Here is a 27,654-nt window from a genome sequence, read left to right as displayed (position 1 = left end):
TCCCATGATTCATAGCTCTCACAGCGTCCATGGCTTATGCTTGCTGCATGATGTGCTACAGGTATGCTGTTTGACACGCTCAATCAGCCGGCGATTTAATACTCTCTTCAAGAAGGCGTTGATCGACTATGCGCCTACTTTCGTCACCAACGGGCCTGTGATTTAAAACACCGCTGAAGAAAACGAAGGTACGTCTGGGTCGTGCATTTTTGCCGATTTTATTTTCTTGAAGGCGGGCTGAGACCGATTTCTTGCGTGTGTCGGATTGCACAGGGGAAAATGTTTTGTTCCAGTTTCCTTTCATTTTTTGATACCGTGAGCTGTGGCAGATCAGGGTGTAGGCAGCAGCTCAATAGGTACATTTGCGCCTAGAAAACCGCGGTCACCTGGGGCGGTTGCTGGGCGTAGTTGCTGACACTGGACGCCCTGGCTGAGCAGCCGCCCGTCTGTGCGCCTCAACTTGCTTCAAGCGCTCACCAGCGATCGAGTACCCACAGACACATTACGCCCCGCTTTTGACAATGGTGCCTGCTTGTTTTCGGTGGAAGACAATTTCCTGGCCCGTTTCCGGTGTTCGGGTTGCGTAAACTGCTCATTTAATGATCTGTTACCGCGCGACCGGCTACCCTGGATTCGCCTGTCGTTGGGCCAAACTGGCCGGCCGTTGTCGCCTGTTGGAGTGTTGCGTACGGCTGTCACTTGGTTTGCGGATTCCGCTTCGTTTGCTTATCAAAGTCGGCGGTCGCACAACCTCGTTTCTATCCGTCCCGGTAGGCAGGTGCCTTCGCTAGGTCAGCGTGGCGCGCGTATTTCTTCACCGCCCAAGTATACGCGTGTGCTCATTTCTGCGCTTCAGTGCACGGTGTTTTCCAGCGGTGTGAGCAGTGTTTGTATACTTCAGCCCTCCGCGGTTTAGACATCGGATACGAGAGCGCTCATCCGTCTTTCTAACATGCGTGTTATGTCATCCAAGCAGTCTGCAGAGTCAGATTTTTCTGCCTTCGTTCCGGCGGGGTGTGTCAGCTGCTGTGATAAGGCCGCTCTGTCCTCAGCGGATGCTGGTTGGAGTAATCGTCTTTGAACATAATCAAAATCAATGCCTTGTTTACGGCCAGCCCAGCAACTAAGCGAAGAACTTCCTTGACTTTGCTCCTCCCTGTCGTCAACAGTATTGTTTCGTGCCTATCAGGCTATCAAAGGCATATAGGATTATCGCTTTAGCCGCATATTAAATATATTAGAGGTTTGAGTCAGTGTCGTATTTCGATGAATAGCTTTTGCACCAGTCTTATATTTTCAGCCTATGGATTTAAAGGCCCTCCCTTCAGCTCCAGAATAATTCAGTCTGCAGCATTTCATCTCATCGCAGAGAAAACAGAAAGGGGAGTGTACAGCATATGGACTGGAAATGGCCACTTTTCATCAGGTTTCACCTGACTGGCATTTTATCTGTACAAATGCACTATACCTCTGACCAGATATGGTAACATTTGAGCTGAAATGGGAACTCAAAACCTTGCACAGTGTGTGGCAAATTAAAATAGAGCAACATTTAATATGCCGCTGCCAAATGCTTATTTCACTGTTCCTTCAAATGGCCTGACATGAGCTACGAAACATTGACATTTGCACCGCCAACAAGTGAAATATGGATATACAAACATCAGTGCAGCCTTTTGCAACATTTCAAATTTCTTAGAAGACATGTTAAGAGATCTTTTCACAGCACAGACATTAGCATATCTAAAGTATAATGACTGCTATATGTTAGAGAGATGCATGTACATGTTATGCTCTGCCAGCCAGTGGTTATCAGCTACCTTATTAATTGTAGTGTCATCAGCAGTTTTTAGGAATTTCTGACTGCTTCAATATAATGAACAGTTGAGAGCATGAAAAATGTGATTTCCTTCAGGCCATTTTCATTTTGCTTCTTAATATTGCTGCTAGAAAAGGCAAAGCAGCTTGTCCATGCAGCAGGAGTAAGGTGGTCTCTCTCCTTTCCTTGGACTGTGTTCCTGCAACCACTAGGCTTTATATAAGCTAAGCTGAAGTCCATGTTACATAAGCCATCCTAAATGGTAATTACCCAACCCCCTTTTGTGACCCTGCTTTTTAAATATTTGCATGTCCGCTTAGGTTTCTGCTCAAGGACAGCTGATGGTCTCCTGGCTTTATGTTGCTGTCAAGTTTAACATTTCAGTCCTTAGCATGCAGCAATAATTGCTTCTTCACATTCGTGTGTGCTTCACTGATATATTTATTTTGCTTTAACACAACATGCTAGTGTATTCAGCCTTGTCTTGTCCTTTATTCAGGAGCACAGTGATAAGCAACTGCAAATTCTGCTGTTGCCATTGCTATCAGTGGAGAAGAAATTCTTTATATTTCAGATTGGAATGTGCAAGCATGTATAGCACAGCATTTTCATAGCAAAGTATACTGAGCAATGTGGGAATCAGGTTAAATGGAGCACTTTTTAATGCTATTTTAATATTGCATTAAAAAAAAGTTCATTAAATGTTACAGTTAACATTGAAGCTTCTTCTAGATAGATGTCCAAATGTAGCTTTAGGTGCTATAAATATGACAGGCAGTAGGTTCCGTTGGTATTTAGCAGTTGTATATTTTGGGAAATTGACACACTGTCTTTTGGTTTCTTTTATCCATTGTCCATATAGTGAGTTACGGCACCTGTGCCTTTTTTACAAGCGGAAAATTGCTGTAACTTTAGTCAGTGCATGCATACTGCTGTGGGGCGTGGAGTTGACTAACCACCACAAAAACTTGCAACTGATCTGTGACAAATACTGTTCATATTGTGACATATTAAATGTATTAGTGAGCAGTTCATAATGGTAATTACAAGCAAGGAGTATTGTTCTCAACTTCATTGAAAGTTTAGAAGATTTAATTATTTTCTTCTTGGCAATTTCTAATTCATGACTAAGGATTGCCGGTGGCATGCAGTTTTTGGATGCTTTCGCATCTAAACACGAGGCATTATTGTATGAGAGACTGCACATTTAGGTTTTGCCATGTTTTTCACAATCACACTTCAAGAAATAATAAAGCTGCTTCAAAGTGACTTTTTGCATCCTACAAAGCCGGCTCTAAAATGCTGATGGCTATTTCCACTACTGGAAGACTTGCTAAATGCGTATCTCAAGGTCTTTTCTTGATGGAGCTCGCATTTCACTTCTACTGGCTGGTTTCATTTTAATTGAATGAAATATTGTAGAATGCCTGTATTGTCCTGACTACATAATTTTTCGTCCATTATTCTGCAGCCAGTGAGTTTGCATATGTGCTGATGTGTTGATGGGCACTTCCATGCAATGATTTATGTATCTTTATTCCACTTCCAGCAGCAGCAGCTGGTCAACCTGTGACGAGATGTCCAAAGCAAAGAATGCCCAGCCTGCACTACACAAGGTTATCATGGTTGGCAGCGGTGGTGTCGGCAAATCCGCACTCACACTGCAGTTTATGTACGATGAGGTGAGAACCTTGGCTGCTAAAGCTTTCTACGTGCTGGCAAGCACATCAGCTTTGTTTGACACTAAAGGATTTGACTAGAATGCAAGGATAGGGAATAGGGGCTCATTACAACACAAGTATGAAGAAGGTCATAGTCGCCGAAGCTGAGGAAAGCATTGGGGAATATTTCTATTTATTTGTGTGGTGTTGATCAGTGGGAAATTAGGACTCAAATTTTTGTTTTGGGGATTTGCAGCAACCCTGGAGTTGAGGGGCTAAAGGCAGATAAGTCAGCCTGATGGTCCCATGGACACCATTAGTAGCATTGTATCTATATTTTACCTGTAAGATAATTGACTAAAAAGCAGAAAAAAGGAACAACCACATGGCCTTTAACTGCACCCACGGCGTTTGCATGTTGCACGCAGTGCCTGTAGCAATTGAGCTGCAGGGGCGGCTGTCCAGTCTTCCACTTTCAAGTGTGTTGTACGCATACCAACCTTGAAGGTGTTCACCAGTGCCACACACGGACATTAGATTATGCTGAAAATGTAACATAGAAGTTAGTGATACAGTGAGGTAGGCAGTTGTGCGTGAACTCTACTTTGCTTTCTGTGTCATCACGACTGCCAGTATCAAGCCTCTCAATTCACTGTCCTTGTCTGCTTAGACTAATTATCCTAATGAGGTCCTTGGTTCTGGCAGTAGGAAGTATAAGAATGTTCTTGCACAGCTGCCTTTCTCACTGCTTGATCGCATTCTATGTGACACTTATGGTACAGCAGGTCGTTACCATGTTCGTTGTCGTAGTTGAAAAAGGCACTAGCGAATACTCTCAAGTTTAGGTTAGTTGCAACATAAATACCTTAGAAAGTAGACTATTAGACAGCTACCGTTATAGCTCAGTCGCCGGAGCACTGCATGTGACATAAGAAGTTTGTGCATTCAGACCTCATTAGTGGCACATAGCTCTTTCTTTCACTTTCTAATCAGTTTTCAGGTAAAAAAAAAAAATTAGGGAGATAGATGCTTAAGCTTTGCCTTCAAAGGTATGACGCCACAGCATTAATGGCTCCTGTCTGCGGCTTGCCTTGCACATCCTTGTTTGTATTCATGCACTCTACTCGCTAGTCGCTGGTCTCTTAATGCATACCTTTGAACCCCGCTGGGGTGGCACAGTGGTTACGGCAGCCGACTACTGTTCCCAAGGATGCGGGATCAAGTCCCGGCCTCGGCGGCCGCTTTTCGATGGAGGCGAAAAGCAAGGCGCCCGTGTGCTGTGCGATGTCAGTGCACGTTAAAGAACCCCAGGTGGTTGAAATTTCCGGAGCCCTCTACTATGGTGTCTCTCATAGCCTGAGTTGCTTTGGGACGTTAAACCTCACAAACCAAACCAAATCATACCTTTGTAATCTCAAGCATACTCTTTAGCATTCATTCGTTAGCTATTACACCATGTGAACGACCACCTCACATAAATATAAAGCCCCACTTAATGAAGTGGCATGAGTGTGCCTGTGTGGCTTAGGGGTAGCATGTCTGACTTAGGATCCAAAGGACTCGAAGGGTTTGATGTTCCTCACCCTTCCATTTCAAATGAGAAGGCAGAGCTGGCAGATTCTGCCATTGGGGGGGTGGTCACCTGATCTGATCTCATGACATCACACAACCCGAAAACAAATCAGGGCCTGGTCATGTCAACTGCCAACTACCACCTGCTAGAGGCATGCCGGTGATCTTTCGTGTGCAACACTAATGCTGTATTTTCTGGAAAACAGGGCTTTTAATGCTATCTTTTAAAATGGATGCGCTACTAGCGCACATTTTCGGCGAAGCCTGAAGCCTGTGTGTGTCTCGCATCCCTGTCTTCTTATTTTGCGCTTCAGGCTTTGCCAAAAATGTGCAGTATCTCCCAACTAGCCCAAGAAACAGCTTTACTGAACTGCACTACTAGTCTCCACAATGAATTGAAACATTCTCATATTCTTTTCTTGGTTTCAGGGGCTGTTGGCCTTCTCAAAAATGAATTATACATCTAGAGCAATACACTATTGCCATCAATGGGAGCATTTGTCATGCCTTTCTGCTGCCCTGCTCAGTAGATGTGGTGAATGTGCTAGCAGCAGCTAGTGAACTTGGGTGTGTGCATGATATTATCGTTTCAGTTTGTGGAGGACTATGAGCCAACCAAAGCAGACTCGTACCGCAAGAAGGTGATCCTAGATGGGGAGGAGGTCCAGATTGACATTCTTGACACAGCTGGCCAGGAGGACTATGCTGCCATCCGAGACAACTACTTTCGCTCAGGCGAAGGCTTCCTGTGCGTCTTTAGCATTGAGGAACCCGAAAACTTTGCTGCGACAACAGAATTCAGGTACCTGGTTCCTGCCCTTCGCACTGGCTTCTTAAATTGCAGATGAAAAAGAATGTTCTTTTGATATAGCTAAGCTTAGTTATCATTAAATAATGCATCTTAGCAGTTATAATTAGTCCTACTCAACAATTGTTAACACATTGTCAGCCAAGAGGTAGTTTTGTTTGCACTGTTTTAAGGGGGTCTTAATACAAAGTGTATTGAAAAATGTTTGACTTGCACCAACAAGTGGAGTGGCAGGCTGCTCGTAGCATGTTGCCATGTATCATTTTCACATGTACTATCACTACGAGAAGAAATTCAAACAGCGAAGCAAGTGTTTCAGGCACAGTCAGCGCAGTATAGCATTGGCCCTCTAGTCTGTGAGTCAGTGTTGAATTCCATTATGTCTTGGGTATTTCTAGGCAAATTGGCGCTTTGAATAGTTGCCACTTTGTGTTTAGAATCTCGTCTTGGCTATGAAGCGCTTTAGTTACTATTGCATCCCTTGCCTCTTCCGAGCACCAGTTCTGGCGAGCGTAAGACAAGCACTTCAAGTTCCTTGGAAACCATACCTGGGAGTTGCTTTGTATTAAGGAACAGAAGCATTTAGTGTGTACCTCGTATTTGCAAGCTTGTAAGTCTGCATGAGAACAAACACAAGACTGAAGAAAAAATGATTGGAAAGGGCATTCAGCATGTGTGTACCATTCAGACATAGTATCCATTTTTGTTAGTTTGCATTGATAACCATGTGGCCAGTGCCGTGACACTTCTCATGCACTGGCCAGTTCTGTCGCTGCAAACAAGCACTCAGGGCAATATGGCTAACCAGTACAAGATCACAGCGCTATGGCAGTTCCAATTGAAAGCACCAATTTGCCTTGCTATAGCCAAGGTGTATCAGAGCTGGACACTCATCCGCAAGCCATCTGGCGGATGCTAGGCAGTGCTGACTTGCAGAATGCCAAGTGCTCCATTGCTGTCAGGAGCAAAAATGGTGTATATTGTGACTTTACATCACTCACTGCTTTTGCAGTGCCCTTTAGCGTTTCTGCCAACCAGGGACTGATCGAAGATACTGATATGCTTCTAGACAGCCATTTCCTCATCAGTCTTGACTGCAGGCACTGCCGGAAAATGGCTTGGCAATGAGGTCTACCCGAAGCTCGAGTTGTACTCAACTTTGCTCCCTGCAGTGCAAAAGTATACGTATATTAGGTATTCGATCTACAGTTGATGTCTGACGATTGTGAAATCGAACGGAACAAAAAAAGTGTTTGAATTATGCAGAGTTCGAATTGGAGAAAGACATTTGATATTGATGGATTCAAAGCATCAGCTCGAGTTAACCACCGGTTTGACCCAACAGAATTTTGCTTTGAATAATTGAGACTACCCTCTTGTGGGCTTCATTTGCTTATTTTGCTAGCATGCAGTTGCTAACATGCTCATATTTCTTTCTGTAATTGTGGGCACTTTATTGCAGCGCAGCAGTAGAAGCTACGAGTATGGTGATGGCTTCCACAGTCGTACTGTCCTCATGCACTCGCGGGTTAACCGCACGCATCTTGAAGCTGATGACTGGAGCTCATAGCTTCCACCACAGTGCCATAAGATCTGTCCCAAGAGTATAGACCTTTGCATCGGGCGAGGCCGTTGTCGAAAAGCCTCCTCTGTGGACTGTTGCAAACCGGTTCTGCTGCCGCCTCCACCGTGTTGACGGCAGGCACACACAACAGCCCAGCGAGCAATATGGTGACGTTTAGGAGGCCCTCGTTGCAAAGGTCTATAGCACGAGAACATTAAAGACCAGATGTGGCCCCGAGAAGAAAAAGTAATGTAAAAGTTTGTCATGTTGTTTGATACACCTGCAGCAGAATCATGCTCTCTAAGCACTGGAGTTATCAGTGCAAATACGAGTATGGTTCTTAAAAGTGGGGTGTCAGCTCCTTCATAACAGGCACATGTTACGATACTTCAGAAAATACTAGTGTTCGCATGCTTCTTGCTGCAAAATGTTCATGCAAGGGAGACTTTTGACTTTATTATAAACACGATAGTGGTGAAGACCGTTTTGCCAAAAACTTTAGCGTCGGAGTTCTTGGAGTTGTGAGCGAGAAATTATCGGCATGCCTCTGGTAGGTGCTAGTTGGTGGGTGACGTGGCCGTGCCCTAACTGTTGTGTGACATCATAAGACCACATGACGCGACCGAGCTGGCAGGAGCTGCCAGCTCAGGCTGGAACTCTGATTGGAATCCAGCTTTCCAGTACGCTTGGATCCTTAATTAGACAACACTGCCCCTACTGGTTAGCACAGCCATATTTGTACAGCTTAGTTAGTGGGGATTTATATCTTGTCGGGTGGTCTTGTTATTCAGTGTGATAGCTTATGACCATGCTAACAAGTGCACTAGTATGTATGGGGCAACAGAGCCACAAATAAGATTACCGATGAAGTGATTAGCGAAGGGAATAGACACAAATGAAGATCCAAAAGGGGAGCTGGCAAACGGGAGTCATTAACCATCTCGTGTCGTACCCTCAAAGGCGTAACTGAACTCTTTCTTTACTGCACCTAGTGAGCGTCGTCAACTCACTAACGGTAAATCTCCACGGTGATTTTAGAGCCTCTTGCATTGCATATAGACAAGTTTAGTTTTCATTCAATGTAATTATCTTTTCTTTCTCGTGGTGCCATTTTTTAAATGTGCCCCAAAAGCGTGGTAAATCTTTTAGTCCGCTTACAGTGACTTTCACATCGACCGAGTAGTGCTTATAGGACATGCTGTGCTATTTAGCATGTAATCAGACAACTGAAGCTTCGTTTTTAATGTTGTTTTATTTTTTTTATTTATTTTTTTTTTTTTTTTAGGTGCCATTTTTTTAATCCATTCCGAAGGCGCGGTGGCATCTTAGTTGAAAACAAAAATGGCCAGCTTGAAAATGTTGTGTGACTTCATCTAGTCTGCGGTTGATTTTATCGACACCTCAAGCTGCACTGAGTCTGAGCATGCTCCCCTTACTGTCAGAATTCAGTTATGACAGTAATGAAGACAAAAACCAGGCTGGAACATCATCAGTGTCCACTTGTTGGTTAGATTAGTTTTTATCGTTGGCTTCGTTTTGCTTATCCAGTTTTGTGCCAAGAATACTGTTCTACATAGAACTTTTTTTTTTTTTTTTTAATGGACCAATAAGAAGCCAAACAGTTTGTACATTTCAGAAAAATTTTGCTTTCTAAGTACAAGCGTACATTTACCAAATTTAATTAAATTTTTTCGTACAATCATGCTTTTGGGAATAAAATTTTGTCTCAACGCATATTTCATTGTTCGAACTTACATGCCTAAGATGAAAGGCTATTTGGTTTGGATTTCGTATTTAACCTAGAATAGTAAATTTATTAACTTGTGCACGAAAACAAAAAGAAGGCTACCTATTATGTTTTATGTACTTATCAAAGAATATAGCTACATATCTGCTGGACCTCACTTACTCTCAGTCTGTCAGCTTTTATGGGTTTGGAAAGATTTGGAAGCAGCCACAGTCGCCTGACGGGATATCTTCTCTATGGTGTCTAAATGCAAAGGGCGAAGCACAGAAAAAAAAGTGCATTAACACAAGGGTGAGCCGTCGCTTTAAGAATGCGACTTAAAGAAAAGCGTGATGATTTCTTCATGGTACCTCAGGAATCATATGGAAACTATGATGCGCTTACATACAAGTGAGCAGAGTCTAGGAAACACAGCGTAAAAAGCAAGAATGCTGCGACAGTCATAGATTAGATGCTTCTCTGCAGTTTTTATGGGTGAGAGGTTGAAGTAGTATCTGAGATTTTCTAGGAAGAGGTTATGGCTTATTTCTTTGTTGCCATGCGCAAACTGGAAAAGGAGTTGCTTAACCCGTGTGCCAACAAATGCACATCAGCATTTTTATAAAGTGAAACTCACAACAAGTGTCCTTTCAACTTATTCACCAGTTGCATTCCTGATAATTGTTGTTGTTGTTGTTTTTTTCCACATAAGTTTCTCACACTCTATATGAGCATATCAACGAGGTTTTTTTGTATACATCTGTTATCAGCTCAGAAATAATTTAACGTATGGCTTCAGCTTGCATTGTATAACCGCTTTTGTTTTCATTCATCTGTTTGTGTGGCGTAAGCATTGCTGGAGAGCTATTTCAAGGGACTCTGTTGGAGGGGTCTCGCTTAGTTAGCACAGTTGCCAGTTGAAAACTGTTTTCGAAACTGGCATTGTTCGTGCTTGAAGGATTGTGGCATGTGGAGGTATAATGCTTTTGCAGATTGGGGCAGTTTGACGATAGCGCAGCAAATGCATGGGAGTGGAGGGCCGCTTTTGCGGTGACGGAGGCATCGCAGCGCAAAGGGCGCTACCACCAGCAACTGGGAGGCCAGCCGGCCAGGCGCTCGTGTGTGCGCCATCTCGAGTTGTTAGCTACATTTTACAAATATATCAGTTACAAGGGCTAATTTCTGTTTGCAATGATCTGTGAAAACAACATGACAGGACGTAGGCTTCACAGAAAAAAGCTTGGAGAGAGATGTACGAATTCTGACTCACACAGCATGCTTCACTTGCTCTTTGTTCCATGCATAGCTTGCTTTAAAATTCCCAAAGCACCGATGTCTAGTCTTGGAATGTCCGCACCTTGAAGAGAGAGCAGTGTGGAGACAGGATGTATAAAAAAGTCATACGTGCAGCATATGCATTCAAGCACTGACTAAAGCCGACCATCAGTAACCCCATTTGCAAAACAATCCAACTGGTATATTCCATTGTTTCAAAAGATGCTGCGTTGTTTCAAACACAAATGATGCTGACAACAGTGCGTCACCTGTAGCCACCAGTCTGTATTCAGCTTGTTTCAAACTTTTGACATGATTAGGAATTCCTAATTGGTCATGATGAAGCTTTATATGTTTGCGCAGTTTAATTCTTAGCCGTAATGGGACCGACGGGTAGGGCGCGAGTTGCGTGCTTTTCAAGGATGCCATGGAAATACACTCGGTCAGCTCAGTTAAGCTCAGCATTTGCAACCAGTTCCTCTGTTCTTGAAAATTTGTAACCTTTTGCCGGGTACTCAGTAATAAAGTTATTTTCTTCGGAATTTCAGGAAGTTCGTCGTTTCAAGAACACCATTAAAGTTCTTCTTTTATATCTGCAGATTTGTATGACCAGAGCAAGCCATGATTTTTTTTCTACATGTCTTTTGGAACAGCCTTGCACTCAAGGTTGATATCCTATGGTGAAAGCCTTCTTAATGAATATTTGAGTTGTGTATATACATTTTTTTTTTTTTGCCAGTAACTGTCGCAGTGCTTGAAATCAATACGCTTATGAAAAAATGTTTTGCTCATGCACTGAAATTGTCATTTGTACAAGTGGTGGTTTGAGCATACAGATTGAAAATATATATTACAGATTACTGAGGATGTAATATAAACGTTAAAAAATGCATTGAGGAGCGCAAGCAGTAAAATATAAGGCATTTGTAAAGAGCCGTCACAGAGCACAATAAGCATCAACTGCTTTTCTCCGCATATAATTCCTTAAATACAAATAAATTTGCTCTTGGTAGCAGCCTTTATTTTCTTATGGGAGAAAAGAATCCAAAAACATCGCTTCATTAAAGATAATGCGTACAAATAGCTCTTCTGGATGATTTCTGGCTGTCTGTGGAGCTCCATATAGCAATTCAAATGTCGCGTGCTGCTCCTAAGAAATACCCAACTTCTACGGCATTTGCAAAGAGACGTAAAGAAATTGCAGCGATCAACTTAAGCACTTGGAATAAGTAGTCCCTTTATTAATACTGCACCATTTGCATGCTTGTGAAAATAGCTCCAAAAAAAACTGCTCTGCTCGGCTGTACCCCCTGTATCCCTACAGTCGCTACGCACAGAGTGGGGCACGCAGCGCCCCAAATACACGTCACGCCCCCTCTCAGAAGTCGGCGGCGGTCATCGCAAAAGCGGCCCACTGTCCGGCACCAGTTGTTACACTGCCCAATTTTCTCGAGCACTTTAGCGGATGTAATGAGAAAGGGTGAATGTTGTGCAGGGAGCAGATCCTGCGAGTGAAAGGAGACGAACACATACCATTCATTCTGGTCGGGAACAAAGCAGACATGGAGGAGAGCCGCAAGGTGTCCGTTGAGGAGGCCCAAGAGCGGGCACGCCAGTGGGGTGTGCCCTACGTTGAGACCTCGGCCAAGAACCGCACCAATGTGGACAAGGTGGGCTTTCGTCTTGCAGGCTGTCCGCATCTCCTGAACACCTCTTTTTATGGTTCATAAACTAGACATTAATTTTAAGCCTTCCAATTACTTTCATAGAAATAAATAGCTGCTCCATTTCTTCTTAGCTAAGCAAATACAGGCTGATTTTCTTAAGCTTATAAAACTATTTAAAAGCCGAGATGTCTGTGCAGTTTGTGAGTGTGATTTGAACGACTTTACAGCTTGGCAGACATCAAGTATGGGATAGAGCTTAATGAGTAGGCCACGGTGTTAGAAGTAGTTTAGATGATACGACGGCCTCTGGAGGAGGGACATTTGTCCCTACCTCCCTCATCTGCCTTGAGATAGCGCTAGCAGGCGTCGGGTTGACTGTGCCCGCTGCCGGGCCTGTTCCAAGTTGTCTTATGTGTTTCATGGTCAGTTTGCTCTTGTGTGCACAGCTTGAGAATGCGAACAGCTTGTGAGGTGATACATGAAAAGTATTTGCCGCTTACTTTTTTGCGGTTCTGTCTTCCAGAAGGCGATACATAATACCGACTGGAAGCAGGTGCCCTGGCACCTCTTTTGAGTTATGTATTCGTGCGTCTGTCGTTCTAGCTCGCTTGCCAGTCTGCTGTACAAAGCCACCTAAAACAAAAAGTGCGTTCAACACTGTACTCTTCCAGACTTTTACATTTTAGCGACATATGTCGAAACACTATGCGTGATCCTGTGAATTCTGATGAAGCGGAGCTGATTTACTCTCTATTACTTGCCTTAAGTGGACACTATTAAAGGCTGAATCGCATGCACGCGTCGTGCGAAGCCTTGTTGTTGCAAAATAACTTGCAATCGTTATGACTGTTATTGCATTTGGCAGTAGTTTTGCGGTGTACTAAGCCACTATGCCAGCCACACAACTTACAGAGCGTCGTCGCCGTTTCGCTTTGTTCGCGCTGTCGCGTGCATGCGTCTTCCCCAGTAGGCGACGGAGCGAACCATGATCGCTTTCGCCGCGCCACCTTGTCGCGTCGCTCACTTTTTCGCTCACATGCTTTTCCCGCTTAACTCTACATTGTATTGCTATCATTTTTGATACCTTGGTTTGCATGCCAAAAGAATATAAGCAGTTTTAAACGCTAAATCAGTTAATCGCGGTCTACAGTCGCTATGGTCATGTGCTGTTGAGGCGGCACATTGTTTTAATATATTACGTTTTCACCATTATAATTCTTATTTTTCCCCAGCCCAAAGCCTCCTACTTGATTTCATGAGGCTGCATAACATGTATTTGTATTTTTAAAGTTGGTACTTTTGTGAAGGCAAACAAGCTTCATATGCTATTCTGCAGCGCAGAGGAAATTAGGCTAGTGGCACTGTCTGGCATGCACATGATATACTTTGACAGACGCCAGTGAAGTGGAGCAATCATCGATAATGCTAGCATTGCTTAACAAGTGATAACGATGGTAGTGACATGCTGTAGGGAAAGACATCTTTAACAAAATATTTACAACAGCAGCAGAAAGAAGATACGACACAGGGCAATGATGTGCTATAAAAGTACTTCTGTATAGCCCTCAGTCAGCAAAAAAATTTGAATTGTTGGCTTGTAGGGCAGCAGTAATATATGGATGAACAAGTAGGCAAAACACCTTGTAACACAAAGAAGTCAACGTTTTATGCAGGAAACACGTAGTTTGTCAGTATGTGAGGCGCAAATAAGCATGCCTTTCTTTTAAACAGGCACAGTGATGTTCGCCAGACCAATTCCAGCCGGCCTCTAGGTTCCTTATACCTTCCCCGTGCCATAAAGCCCAATCATAACGGCGAAATCGTAGCGCCTGATATTTTAATCCACTTCAATAATCAGTGTTTTGGCACCAATGTGATCGGTACGCGACGGCGAAGTTCGTTAACGGATATGTTTTTTTCTCGCTTGGGCGCTGCTTTGCTGATTGGTTGAGCACGCACTTTGGATTTTACATTGGAATGTTCTTCAAGTTACTATGCAGAGAACAAATAAAAGGTGTTTTGGTTCCACGTGTGTTCTTGAAGTGATTGTAAAGATAGGGACTGTAAACTCAGGTAAATGCGGTGTTATCAACAAGCGCGGTGGAGCGTCTGCTCGCTGTGATGATGGTGGTGGTGGCTTTGCCCTTTGTAGCGGGTCTGCATTGCCTTCTGGTGCGACGGAGCCAAAAAATAAAAAAAAGAACAGAGGAAAACATCTGCCAATTCGCTGTACAGGCTCTATGATCACAAGCGCAAAGGTCACACAGCTGTCTCCAAACGCCGCCAAGGTCGCAGGGCTCCCCACTGCCACCAGAGTTCGAGACGCCGCTTTGTGGACTCCCTTTCAACATGCTCCTCAAATCCCAAGGCAGATGACAACTTGTTCGGATCTCGGAGGTCGACAAAATCGCTGGACAGTACAAAATTACTTGGCTGATCATTTCTGCCGACGCTCCACAGATGGCGCAAGTTGTGTCGAGATCGCTCATGGAGCACGCTCGCCACATCACACCCGAGTCCGCAGCACTCCGCAGGGGGCTTCCGCCAGCAGGCCACTGCCCAGGGAGTTGTCATATAGTCGTTCCCGGCAGATGACCTGTACAGGTCCAGAGATTAGGCTTTACCTTAGCTCCTGCTCGCTATCCCTTTGTCTCTGCCTTTCACACAAGTAGCGCTTGAGTGGTCCGCGGCAGGGAATCTTCCTGAAACCCATAACTGGGTCAAGTTACCGCAGTGTTCGAAACACTGATGGCAATGGTAAACTGAAGTCTTCCTCCGGCAGCGGAAAAAAACAGCCGCTCGCAGAGCCTCATGATGGCTTGAGGCCCACTTTAGTGTTTTCTTTTTTCGTTGTCCATGTACCCAGTATAAGGACCCATTTTAAACAACTGTCACTGAGTCCGCCTCTCAAGCGAGCGCTGGCTAGCAACTGATGTGAGATTGCGCACGAAGATGTAGTGTGGCAGGTGGACGTTGCAGGCCCGACTCAATGTAGCGCCCTCTCTCTGCTTGCCAGCAAGTTCGTCCCAACGATCTTCACGGCGGCTGCATGGTGGAGGCGCGCCGTCGTATCACCTAAACTACTTCTAACACCATGGACTAGGCCATTATTTAACTTCAGTAATTAAAAAATTCTTATTTTAAAGACCAAAATTATGTTTGAAGGCAGTCAACAGCAAAGATGAGCCCTGTTTATAAACTTTCTTAGTCTACAGTGTGGTTCAAATTATTGAAGATCAAAAGTATTCATTTTAAAGGTTTTAGAGATGCCCTGCTGCGATGGTGCAGTGCTAAGATGCCAGACCACTGTGCCGGAGTACACGGGCTCGATCCCGACTGTCGGCGGCTGTGTTTCGTTGGAGGCGAAACGAAATGGCACCCGTGTGCTGTGCGATGTCAGTGCAATTTAAAGATACCCAGGTGGGCGAAATTACTCTGAAGTTCTCCACTATGGGACCCCTTTCTCTCTTTCTGCTCCAAAAGTGTGTTTCAGGTGTACACAGAATAAGTATGACAGATACTGCGCCTTTCCTTTCCTCTGAACCAGTTATCATTATTAAAGTTTTTAGACTGTCTCTTTTTTGTATACAGATGTCTTTTGTGACCTTGATAATGTTGAAGTTGACGTTTTCGTAAAGTTCCTGTGCCTAATGACATTGTTGTATAATTATGCAATCTGGCAAAACAGACTTAGTGCATCTTTAAATGAGCATTTTTGACTTTCAGTGTTTTGTACCACACTGCTAACTAATAAACTTTAAAATTGGGGCTCATCCTTGATGTCAACAGTTTTCAATTTCAAAATATTTTTCCTTAAATTACAGAATAGAAATTTGATTAGTTAATTGTGGGTAATCCTAAACAGTTAAGGAAAATTATCCTGTATATTCTGTGTTATGGCTTAACTCTGAAAAGTTTGTCCTGGTGTGTGTTCATGTCTTACCCTGTACTGAGTGACAGGTGAGCCTCTAGAATATGTTTGTCGGTAAAATACAGTTAAAATGAAGTAACCATTGTAGTGGAGTGTACATATGTATTTGAGGTAATTGGTCATCCATTAACGCAAAGTGGACAAGAAACACAATGACAAGTGAAGACTCAGACCAGCACTTATTTATTTGAGTCTTCTCTTGTCCTTGTGTTTGCTGCACACCCTGTGGTAATAATGATCACTGAGAGCTGTGTCACTCTTTCTCAAGCACCAGATGTTGCTATATTCAACTATATTTGCCTAAAATTTAAGCAGACTTGGCCAAAACTATGCCAGTATCTCATGCTTATTGTTTCTTACAAGGAAGTCTAATTTGCTCAATCGCATGTTCATTTGACAGACTGAGGGTAGCTCTGGACTGCAGGCAATGTAGCATGGTGTCATGGCTGTCTGATTTGCAATGCAATCACCTGTCTATAGTAATTGCTTTGACTGTGTGGTTATATGCCACTGTAGGTCTCTTAGATTTGACAGTGTCAACTGTACTAGTCCAAGTAGTGCAGCACCGCCGTCCTTGTTTTGCCGGACTAGTTCTGCACCAATTCTTGCCCATCATGCACTCACTCCAGAGGATGTGCAGAAAAAAGTGCAGCATGGCGTACATGCCTCTCAGCCAAGAGCAGACGACGCTGCGCATCGTTCTGCAGAGCTTTGTAAAGTCTGTTTCCTTCAGCACCTGGACAATTCGTTGCTAACAGATCCAGGAATGGTTGCGTACACAGGGTAGTTGGCTGCGTGCTGTTGATTAGCACCTTGTTGGTGGTCAGGACTCGGGAGCGGTATTATAGTTGTGGTCACATATATAGCATGATACGTGGCCACGATACGACACCTTCACGCACATTGTCCTACGTAGTTTTTTGTATCATGTTGCGTGGCACTGGTTTTAACAGAAATCAGTTGCAACTGATTGAGTCATTTCTGCCGTGCAATGTGTGTGTGAGAAACCGATGCACACAAAAGCGTCCACAGACTCTGCGTCGCCCACTGAGTACATAGACTTCTGAGAGTCATTGTATATATATATATATAAATATAAATATATATATATATATATATATATATATATATATATATATATATATATATATATATAAACACCGTGCAATGAAGCATGTGGGTTTTTTTTTCAGCCGCAGGGCTTTTGGACAAAACATCAGTCAAGCGTCTCGTTAGGCAGTCTTATTTAAACTAATATTCGTGGCAGCTGCTTGCAACGTTAATTGTCTCGTACCCAAGCACATGAATGGCATCTTCACAGACCGATATAACGATCATGCAGCCGTGCGTACATTGGTCAGTTGGTTGCAGTCAATGTTATTGTCGCCATAGTTGTTGTCGCTTTCTGAGCTGGCTTCAAAATTGGACGTGATCATGTTATAGTATGCGATACATGCTATGTATACTGCGCGCACGTGCCTGCTAAATTACAGGGTCCTGCACTTACGTACTCGTTTTGGCAGCTGCCGTTGCACACCGGTGTCGGGACTGGCACTGCACGCTCACGTGACCGCCTGGCACCGCTGCAGCACTTTTCAGAACTAGTATAGCCAATGCGAGCCAAATCGAAGAGACCGTGTTTTATGTTGTGAAGTCTATGCCGTGAGTCTGGCCACAGAGGATCTTGCAGTTCAGCCAAAGCTAGGGGTTGTAACAACCAGCCGTGAGCGTATTTTGATCGGGACTGAGTACAAAAAAAAAATTAGGTCTCTTAGATTTATCTTAAGAGAACGGCAGAAGCCTACACTTCCTTTATCATTGGCCTCTTGTCGGCATTCGTTGCAGTACTACATATATATTTAATTGGTTTACAGGAAAAGAAAGGCACAGTATCTGTCACACTTTCTCCAGCAAGTGTGAGTGTGGACGGTACACCATCACTCCTGTCACGTGGCGGTCCTTGGCGCGCGTTCAAGTATGGGATTGCAGATGGCAGGAACACTAGACAAGGAGAGCACATCTCGCGGATTCTCGTGCACAGATCTAACGCCTCCTGTAGATCTGTGCAATCCATCTGTCAACGCCTCCTATTAGGAGGCTTTGAGAGGTCTCGCGTTCAACTCTCAGGCACGGGATTTCATTTCATGAGCCTGTTTGCTGTCAGCATGCTTCAAAGAAAGTCAGGTGCTCTAAATTAATTCAGAGCCCTCCACTATTGCCCATTCATAACCCATGTGTAGCTTTGAGATGTGATATTCGACAGTTTATAATTTGTTTATCTACAATGATCTGTGAGCAGACAAACAAGTTTGTCATTACTCCTTATGTTGTGGTGCTGTAAAAGTAAACATTATTTTTGTATATGGGCAGTGTATTTAATTAAAGCATTTATTTAGGATGCAAGACAATATTGAAAAATCTGTTTGACATTTAGCTTTGCTCAAACTACATAGCTGAAATGTACTGTCTAATTGGAGTTGGAGGTGGTCATTTAAGACGACTAAATTTTTCTGGGTGCCCATCACCTATTTGTAATCACTACAAGCTCTCCTCTCGCTCTTCTGGATTGTTACTTAGGGTTTTGGGGCGAAATGCTCAGAAAATATATCTTTGGTCTCATTTCATGTTGACAAAACGCTAATCGGTCTAATGGTACAGAGGGAACTGAAGGTAGTGTATGGTTATTTTTATTATATATTCAAAAGTAAGGAAAAGATGTTTGACAGCCCCGGCATCTGTTATTTGATATCTGAATCACCTGAACTGAAGCAACGAAAATAAGGAGATAGTGAGGAAGCGGTAGACGAAGTCAAATAGTTGAATGATAGGGAGAAAGGACAGGGTAGGTAAAAATAAAAAATTTATGCACTATGGCACAATGTACAGTAGTTTGCTGGAGGCCCACCCGCAGATGTCATAGGTCATTGAGCACTCGGCACATCGGGTGGGCCTCCACAATAGCTCCAAGTGCAGAAGCACGATCTGCGTGTGTGCTGTGTTCCCTTAAATTCCCCCAGTTCCAATATATGCCATCGTCATCATGTAGCAGAATGCTGGCACAAATGTGGACCAGTTAACTTTGATTGAATAGGGTACCAGGACTACAGTGTTTTCATAAAGGGAACTCTACAAACATAAAATCTGCTGCCCACACAGCGTATGCATAATAACTTTCAAGGGGCTAATACTGCAAATTTTATGTTTGGTTACAAGTAGACAAACTTAATGTTTGCTTTTATGCTGTTCGGACGCCATTCAGAACTTTTAAGAGCTTGCCACCAGTCATTCATTCATGAAACGCATCCCTGTTCATCCCATTGCTCACAGTGAACAGCATGCATTGTTATAAAAAGCTTCTATTTGTCATGTGAGGAGATCCTACATTTCTTCTTACAGGCATTATTTTTTATTGGTACTTGCAATTGACTGTGACCAGTGCACTAACCTGTGAGTTTAAGGTTAAATGGATACTCTCAGCATTATAACTAAAAAACTACTCAATATATCAAGTTGAAATTTTTTTTATTATGGATGCCTGTGGCCTTAAAGTTGTGTAGTTTGTTAACCTCAGCTTTGTTTTCTATTTGATAATTGAGTTCCAAAATCAGGGCATTTATAAAATGAAATGTTCGTTCTCTGCATAACAGATTAGTGTGATCAAGTTTGCACATGAATTTCACTTGTTAGCAGCCTCAAACTGCACCAAAAAAAAAGGTCCCTACTTGCTCCATCTGGAAAAAGAAATCACTTGTCATCATTCATAAAAGAAAACTATGCTTATTAATTTTTTTAGCACTTATAACAGCTTTTTAAAGTTCTACATCCAGACTATTGAAAACAGATTGCAGTATAATCTGGGAAAGTTTCAGCGTAGTCGACCGAGCAGCTTCTTAAAAAAGGTACACTAAATTTGAAAAATTTCAGTAATGTCATGGAGAAAAATGCACTTTTATACTTCCACGTTATAGCAATAATTTATGAGGGATCACTACAATAAAAAAAAAATTGCCCACGATTACATTACTTCCTAATGTGAAATTTGAGCGCAGCTCATCATCTGTTTCACCTTTTCGATAGATTGAGGCAGATTTCGAGCAAGACACGTATATGTACAATTACAGAAAAGTTTTTTTAATTTTTACACATATTAGATCAAGAAACACTCCACTAACAGTTCTTGGCTATCATGGAAGAAGCTTTGTGGTAGAAGAAATGAAGAGAGCAATTGAGTTATTGGAAGGTTGCCGGAGGCAGCGCGTGGGTCCATAGGAATGTTGCGCGACGAACAGATAGCAGCGACTGACTGATGCCGCTGACGCTGCTAGCGGGTGAAGCGAGTGAGAACGGGATGCACCGTCGAGCCGGCGTTTCGTCAACCGGAGAGCACCCTCGCAGCCACGCAGGAAGCGACTTGACTTGCTAGCGGCGGCAGCGGCATCAGTCAGTCGCTGCTAGCGCCGACGACGCGAAACCCAAGAACGCCAAATAGGTGCGCTCTAAAAAACATCTTGCTCTCTTGATCTTAATTATGGTTCTTCTTCTTTCTCTATTGTTCCTTGCTTTCTGAGAAGCTGCTGAGCCTTGCCTTCTCACCATACTCTTTACGAAGGCAGCTCAAAGAAATTTTGAGATACACTTGCTAATATGCAAAATGATTTAAAACATCATTAAATGCTTCATTCTGAACATTCTAGTAAGGCTCAGCACCCCAAGTAGCAATTTTCATCGTGCTGGACATAAAAAATGCTTTAGGGCAGCGACAGCAGTTCTTCTGTTTCACTGATTTTTTGGTGTTGTGTGTACTGTCACGGAAGCTGTTGCCTGGAAGGCTTGGCAATCGCAAACCCTAAATGACTTGTTTTATTTCTTGTAGAACATCAGTTTGAAGGCTGTGTTCATGGAAATATGCCTCAGGACTACTCTTAATGAGAATATGTGGCATTTGATGCCATTTTTTTTTAAATGGCCTCGCATTCGGGAGGTGCCGGGTTCGATCCCTGGTGCCGCCGGTTACCCACCGGTTTTTAAATGGGTACAAGCTTTCCCCCGGCCTGGTGCTCGGCTCTTCTGGGGAGAAAGGCTTGGGAAAAGGGGTCACGGCCCAAATAGTTGCGCCGATGTGGCAGTGATTCGTTCCGCCATCGGACAACAATAAGTCCGCCTTGCGCGGCAACAGCCCATTATGTGGACCGAAGCGATGGCCTTGTGGTAGAGCATCCGCCTCGCATTCGGGAGGTACCGGGTTCGATCCCTGGTGCCGCCGGTTACCCACCGGTTTTTCAATGGGTACAAGCTTTCCTCCGGCCTGGTGCTCGGCTCTTCTGGGGTGAAAGGCTTGGAAAAAGGGTCACATAATGGACTTATTGTCCGATTGCTGCTCAGGCACTCGCTGCTGCTTGGGCCTGATCCTCACATTATGCATTATTTTTTGGTGGTGAATTTCGAAAATTTACATTTTAATCAAATCACCCTACCATACCTCCCGTAAGCTGCTTTTTAAGCTTTCTAAGTAGAATGTCTCCTACAAATTATTTCTTTCATATGAGCAACTTTGAATATATTTCATGTCTAGACATATGTTTAGGTAGAAGTGGTGCCGCCATCATCATGCCATTTGATGGCATTAAATCTTGAAATGTTGCGCCAGCCCTGATATGATGATGTTAATTTACTTCATTGTGAACCTAATGGTATTTCTAGTGTATAATGCAGTTACTAAGCACAGAACTACATTTTAGTGTGACATGCTTAAAGAAAAAAGGGAAGCCAATGTTGGTCATTTTGTCATTGATGTTTGCTCTTGAGCAAGAAATGAAGAGTAGCACAGTTCAACACTTTATGCGAACAAATCAAAGAGCCGCGCAAGCGGGTTTTCAAACTTCTGTGTCTGTATGCAGGTTTTCTTCGACCTGATGAGAGAAATCCGTAACCGGAAGAAAACCGAAAAGGCTGTTAGCAATGGGCCACGCAAGAAGCCTCGTCCCATCAAGAAGAAGTGCACCATTCTTTAGCTGTGTTCCGTTGCCCGCCGGCATTCTACTATTCTCGTTGTTGTTTTCTTTCTTTCTTACATTTTTAGTGTTCCAACTGTTGATCTGTTGTTAACTGCACGCATCATGCCTGCCATCGAGCCCTGGGCCACGTTGTCAGCACCTCTCCACAACGACACTGTTGCCTTCAGTTTGTAGCCTGGTGTCCTCTTCTTTTTATTTTTTTTTTTTCTTGAGGCCAGCTGAAAAGCAGTGTTCATTTGTTACAGTCACTAATACATTCTGAGTGATAGCACAGTTCCTGTTAATTTGTTTTCTCCACACTGTTTCTGTGTTTGCGGCATTCTTTGCAGCATCCTGCTGTAGTCCTGTGCCAGAATTGTGGCCAGGATGCATGAGGGCAAGCGGTGTGGGGGAGGGGCGCTTCCCCAACAGCCGTGCAGCAGCTCTACTGGCAGGGAGCTGTGCCTTTTGTGCCTTGGGCATCTGTAGATTACTTGCATTCTTTGGGGCACAGTGAGAACAGATCTTCTTGTACACCAGTGGCCCATTGGGCTGTGGCTGGACCAGCAGCAATTGGCACAACACTTGTAATATAAATTTGTCTGGCAGATTGAGTGGATGTCTAACTGCTGCAGTGTTTGTTTCCAGGCATTGCACTGCTTTTGATCAGTTTGAATTGTTGTTTGTATGCAAGTAAACAATAGGGACACACTTAAACAGCTTGTTCAAAACTAGTGCCGTGCCACCGTTGTGTTCAGTGCAGTAATAGTGGCATGCGTGTATTTGCGATTGGTTTCGATTGAATTTGATGTCTCCTTTTGTCTTGTAAATTATGGCTGTCAGGTACTGCTCACGAACACATGTGCATATGTACACATCTTTTTTATGACAGACTTTGCATCTCAATGGCTGCTTTGATTGGACTGTATAGGTGTGCATGATAACATTGCTGTGAAATTTTCGTTGTGTGCCAAAAGACAAAAGAACAAGTACTTTTGTGTTTCTTGGAAGGCTAATTTTGGACAAGTGTTTTCTTGTGGTACATGTGCAGGCTCATGTAGTGCAGCAATTGGCAGCATTCAGTATTTGAACAATAAACCAAGACATCAGACTTGGACTATGTTGTCTATAAACTGTTGCATACATGCAACCTTTTGTAAACTCGTGTCATGTCAGATGATGGGAGAGGAAAACTACATTATTTTTTGAAGTCTGCAATGCTGGGTAAGTATGTTGGTTTATATCAATACTGCTTCCTTAATCCATGTGGCTTATGGGGGTTAACAGTGATTCCTTGCATTTTAGATGTGAATGCAAAAGGTTCTTGAAACATGCCAACAGTCTTAAGTGCACTCTTGTTGAGCCAGCTTTAATTCAGCTACATTTATTCCTGTTGCATGCTAATCCGCCAGATATATCTTGCTGTTTCCGTTAGAGAAACAATAACCAAATTTCTTTTGCATGCTTCAGAGTTGTTTGGCGCTGAAAGCAAGAACAAGGCTTGACCAACTTCTTGCACAGTGTCGCTCAAAACCAGTTCAACATGAGTTCTCAATAATTACCATTTGCTGCTAGACAGGTTTGTAATTTTCTTTTGCCCACCGTTTGGAATACCAGTGCATCACTGAGTTGAGTTTGTGCTAGCTATTGAGTGAACTCTGACAAGAGAAAGTGATGCGATCGTTGTCAAGCTTTGAAGAGTGCACATCCTGTAGGTAAGGCGACAATACTAGTGAAAATCCCATTAATGATTTAGCAGTGCTACTGGCTGCAATTCGTCATTTCTTTTCCCTGATTACAGCGATATTAATTTTGCCAAGTGTGTCGGTGCACCAGTGCTTTTCTGTTTTAGTTTAGATTTTAACAAATAAAAAATGTGCTTCGGTACTTACACGCACAAGTTCATCTTTGCAAGTACTCTGCATCTAGAACCATAAAGATGAGTTCATGTTCAACGGGAACTGTAGATAATGAAAACTGGTCGGTGCTGTTGTTTGGCTATTATGAGCCGCTGACAGTCGCTGAAAAATATTCCCTAAGCTCGGGAAGATTAGCAAGAAGTGTTAAAAATTGTTCATGTGATTAACGACATTCATAGGTCACACGGTCACTTTCGATCCTCATTGAACTCTATCTGTATTGAGGTTTTCAAGAAGGATAGAAGCATCACGTGCTACACGGGCGTTTTCAATGAGCATTGAGAAATTTTCCTCGTGTGCGTTTTAGAGCTCACTGATGATGAGGGTGTCGACGATCGACAGCTTTCGAGTGTGCTTGAAATCTTGAGAGCGCTTGAGAAAGCAGCTTGAAGTCAAGCAGGATCGAGCTCGATTGCACTTGAAAGTTGCCGTGTGACGACCTCGATCTGCATTGAGTTGAACTCGATCAGCATTCAACTCGATGCAGATCGAGGTCGTCACACGGCAACTTTCAAGAGCGATCGAGCTTAAGCCTGCTTCACTTCAAGCTGCTTCATCAAGCACACTTGAGATTTCAAGCACACTCCAAAGCGGTCATCGACACCCTCGTCATCAGTGAGCTCTAAGGCGCACATGAGCAAAATTTCTCAATGCTAATTGAAAACGCCCGTGTAGCACGGGATGCTTCAATCCTTATTGAAAACGCCTCGGCGGCCGCTTTTCGATGGAAGCGAAAAGCAAGGCGCCCATGTGCTGTGCGATGTCAGTGCACGTTAAAGAACCCCAGGTGGTCGAAATTTCCGGAGTCCTCCACTACGGCGTCTCTTGTAGCCTGAGTCGCTTTGGGACGTTAAACCCCACAAACCAAACCAAACCTTTTTGAAAACCTCTATGCAGATTGGAACTTGGAACTACCTTTGGAACTAAGGTAGTTCCAAAGCAAAAGAAATGCAAAAAAGCAAACTGGTTATCTGAAGAGGCTTTGCAAATAGCTGAGGAAAGGAGGATGGCAAAAGGTATGGGGGAAAGAGAAAGATACAAGGTTCTCAATGCGGATTTTCAGAAAATAGCAAGGAGAGATAAGAATGCCTTCTTGAACATACAGTGCCAAGCAGTTGAGGACGACAGCCAATTAAGGAACACAAGAGCTCTGTATAAGACAAAGATATCAAAGGAAGCTTCTGTGCTAAGCTGGGCGTGATAAAGGACAAACGAGGCAAGGACCTCACTGAAGCCTCAGAGAAAAAGAAGAGGTGGCAGGAATACACAGAAGAACTGTACAAGAAGGACCCGGATGTGCGAACCCAACATAGGACGGTTGTGATTACTGATCTCGAGCCGGGCATCCTGAAGAGTGAAGTTGAATGGGCCTTAGAACAAAACTAGCGGAATTGATGGTATTCCAGCTGAGTTGCTTCAAAACCTCAACCACGACGCTGTTAACACACTGCATACATTATGTCAAAAGATTTGGACAACCCTGCAGTGGCCACAGGATTGGAGGAGGTCAGTTTACATCCCCATTCCAAAGAAAGGCAGTGCCAAAGATTGTTCCAACTACCGCACGATCGCACTTATTTCGCATGCTAGCAAGGTGATGTTGAAAATCCTCCAAGGTAGGCTGCAGCAGTATGTGGATCGGGAGCTTCCGGACGTGCAAGCTGGGTTTCGCAAGGGCAGAGGAACTAGAGACCAAATTGCCAACCTCCGCTGGATCATGGAAAAAGCAAGAGAGTTCCAGAAACCCATCTACTTCTGCTTTATTGATTATGCGAAAGCGTTTGACTGCGTAGATCACAGCAGATTGTGGCAAGCTCTCCAAGAGATGGGAGTTCCAATTCACCTCATCTGTCTCCTCAGGAACCTGTATGAAGGACAAGAGGCCACAGTCAGAACTGGGCATGGTCTTACTGATTGGTTTCCGATTGAGAAAGGGGTGAGGCAAGGCTGCATACTGTCGCCCTGCCTATTTAACCTATATGCAGAGTGCATCATGAGGAAGGCCGGTCTGGACGAGTCTTCAGCTGGAGTGAAGATCGCTGGAAAACGCATCAACAACCTTAGATATGCGGATGATACCACTTTAATGGCAGAAAGTGAATTGGATCTCAAGAGACTTCTGATGCGCGTACAAGAAGAGAGTGAGAAGTTTGGGCTTAAACTGAACATTAAAAAGACGAAGATCATGGCGTCTTGCCCTATCAAGTCCTGGAGCATCAATAGACAAGTGGAAGCTGTGACAGATTTTCTGTTCTTGGGCGCCAAGATTACCTCGGAAGGAGACTGCAGCCATGAAATTAGGAGACGCCTGCTTTTGGGAAAGAGAGCAATGGTTAGCCTTGACCGCCTAGTAAAGAGCAGAGACATTAGTCTGCCAACCAAGATCCGTATAACCCGTGCTATGGTCTTTCCAGTTGTGATGTATGGATGCGAGAGTTGGACTGTGAAAAAGGCTGATCGCCGAAGAATTGACGCGTTTGAATTGTGGTGCTGGCGAAGACTCTTAAGAGTTCCTTGGACTGCCAGAAGATCAAATCAGTCGATATTGTCGACCATAAACCCTGACTGCTCATTGGAGGGTCAAATTCTAAAGTTAAAGCTCAGCTACTTTGGTCATCTGATGAGAAGAGAGGAGTCGCTGGAGAAAGATTTGATGTTGGGAAAGGTTGAGGGTCGCCGGAGAAGGGGTAGGCAGCGAACGCGATGGTTAGATGGCATTCTCGAGGCATTGCAGATGAAGCTATGTGATGTTAAGAAGATAGTGAGAGACCGGAAAGCGTGGCGTGACATGGTCCATAGGGTCACGAAGAGTCGGACACGACTGAACGCCTGAACTGAACTGAATGCAGATCGAGTTCAATGAGGATCGAAAGTGACCCTGTGACAGAGGTGTGTCTCGGAACTGCCTGCCTGCCTGCCTGCAACAGACTCACAAGCTCGAAGCAACTGCTGATTTAACACTATGCTGGGCTTTTTTAGACGAATACCGATTTCAAGCGTGTAATCCTGAAGAAAACAACAAAAGATTAGTGCAGACGCTAGGCACGCACGGCGTTTTCAGCCCAACAACAGCAATTGCGGTTCTGCAGCGTTGACCGGTGGCGCAGTGGTTACGGTGCTCGACTACTGTTACCAAGGACGCGGGATCGAATCCCGGCCTCGGCGGCAGCTTTTCGATAGAGGCGAAAAGCAAGGCGCCCGTGTGCTGTGCGATGTCAGTGCACGTTAAAGAACTACAGGTGGTCGAAATTTCCGGAGTCCTCCGCTACGGCGTCTCTCATAGCCTGAGTTGCTTTGGGACGTTAAACCCCACAAACCAACCTACCAATCAAATATTTTTCGGAACTAAATACGTGCATACCGAATAGCCGAGTTTAGTTCCTGACATTAACAACGGTAGGTGAATGCGTCTGCTTTATACTTAAATGTTTTCCCAATGGTTCAGCATTAAAACAGCCACTGTGCGTTCCAAGCTATAGGACGTAGTGGCGTAATTATTGGTGGTTATTTTGGCTCCCGCTTGCGAGTGGAGAAAATTGTAACATGATTGCCCGCCGCAGTGGCTCGACTTGGTGGAACTAAAGGACGCGAGTTCAATCAGTGCCTCTTGGATAACTCAAGGAGGCACTGGTTCAATCCCTGCCGCGGCGACCACTTTTCGATGCCTTGCGCTGTGCGATGTTGGTGTACTACGTTAAAGAACAGATCGAAATTTCTGG

General features: G+C 43.9%; 1 protein-coding gene across 2 annotated transcripts; it reads left to right on the top strand.

The window, feature by feature from the left end:
* Positions 1-23,127, top strand: Rala (Ras-like protein A). 2 transcript variants are annotated; one of them, XM_084593405.1, is made up of 5 exons: positions 1-188; positions 3,372-3,501; positions 5,646-5,854; positions 11,921-12,095; positions 21,921-23,127. In XM_084593405.1, the coding sequence occupies exons 2-5, from the start codon at positions 3,397-3,399 to the stop codon at positions 22,032-22,034; spliced, it is 603 nt and encodes a 200-aa protein (XP_084449531.1). In that variant the 5' UTR covers positions 1-188; positions 3,372-3,396; the 3' UTR covers positions 22,035-23,127. The 2 variants fall into 2 exon arrangements, with proteins under 2 accessions (XP_084449531.1, XP_084449530.1); XM_084593404.1 differs by having other exon boundaries at positions 3,369-3,501.
* Positions 23,128-27,654: the final 4,527 nt, after the last annotated feature.

Source organism: Amblyomma maculatum, chromosome 2, assembly GCF_055883805.1.
Source record: "Amblyomma maculatum isolate TAMU_Amacu chromosome 2, ASM5588380v1, whole genome shotgun sequence".
In the NCBI taxonomy this organism is placed as follows: Eukaryota; Metazoa; Arthropoda; class Arachnida; order Ixodida; family Ixodidae; genus Amblyomma; species Amblyomma maculatum.
Note: the sequence above shows the minus strand (reverse complement) of the source record. Positions and strands in the feature narration are given on the sequence as shown.

What these genes read in the sequence shown, in the direction of transcription:
- Rala (XM_084593405.1), top strand. Translation starts at nt 3,397, where the DNA reads ATGTCCAAAGCAAAGAATGCCCAGCCTGCACTACACAAGGTTATCATG. An exon ending in GCTGCGACAACAGAATTCAG is followed by an intron (nt 5,855 to 11,920) that starts GTACCTGGTTCC and finishes AATGTTGTGCAG; the next exon opens with GGAGCAGATCCTGCGAGTGA. An exon ending in ACCGCACCAATGTGGACAAG is followed by an intron (nt 12,096 to 21,920) that starts GTGGGCTTTCGT and finishes GTCTGTATGCAG; the next exon opens with GTTTTCTTCGACCTGATGAG.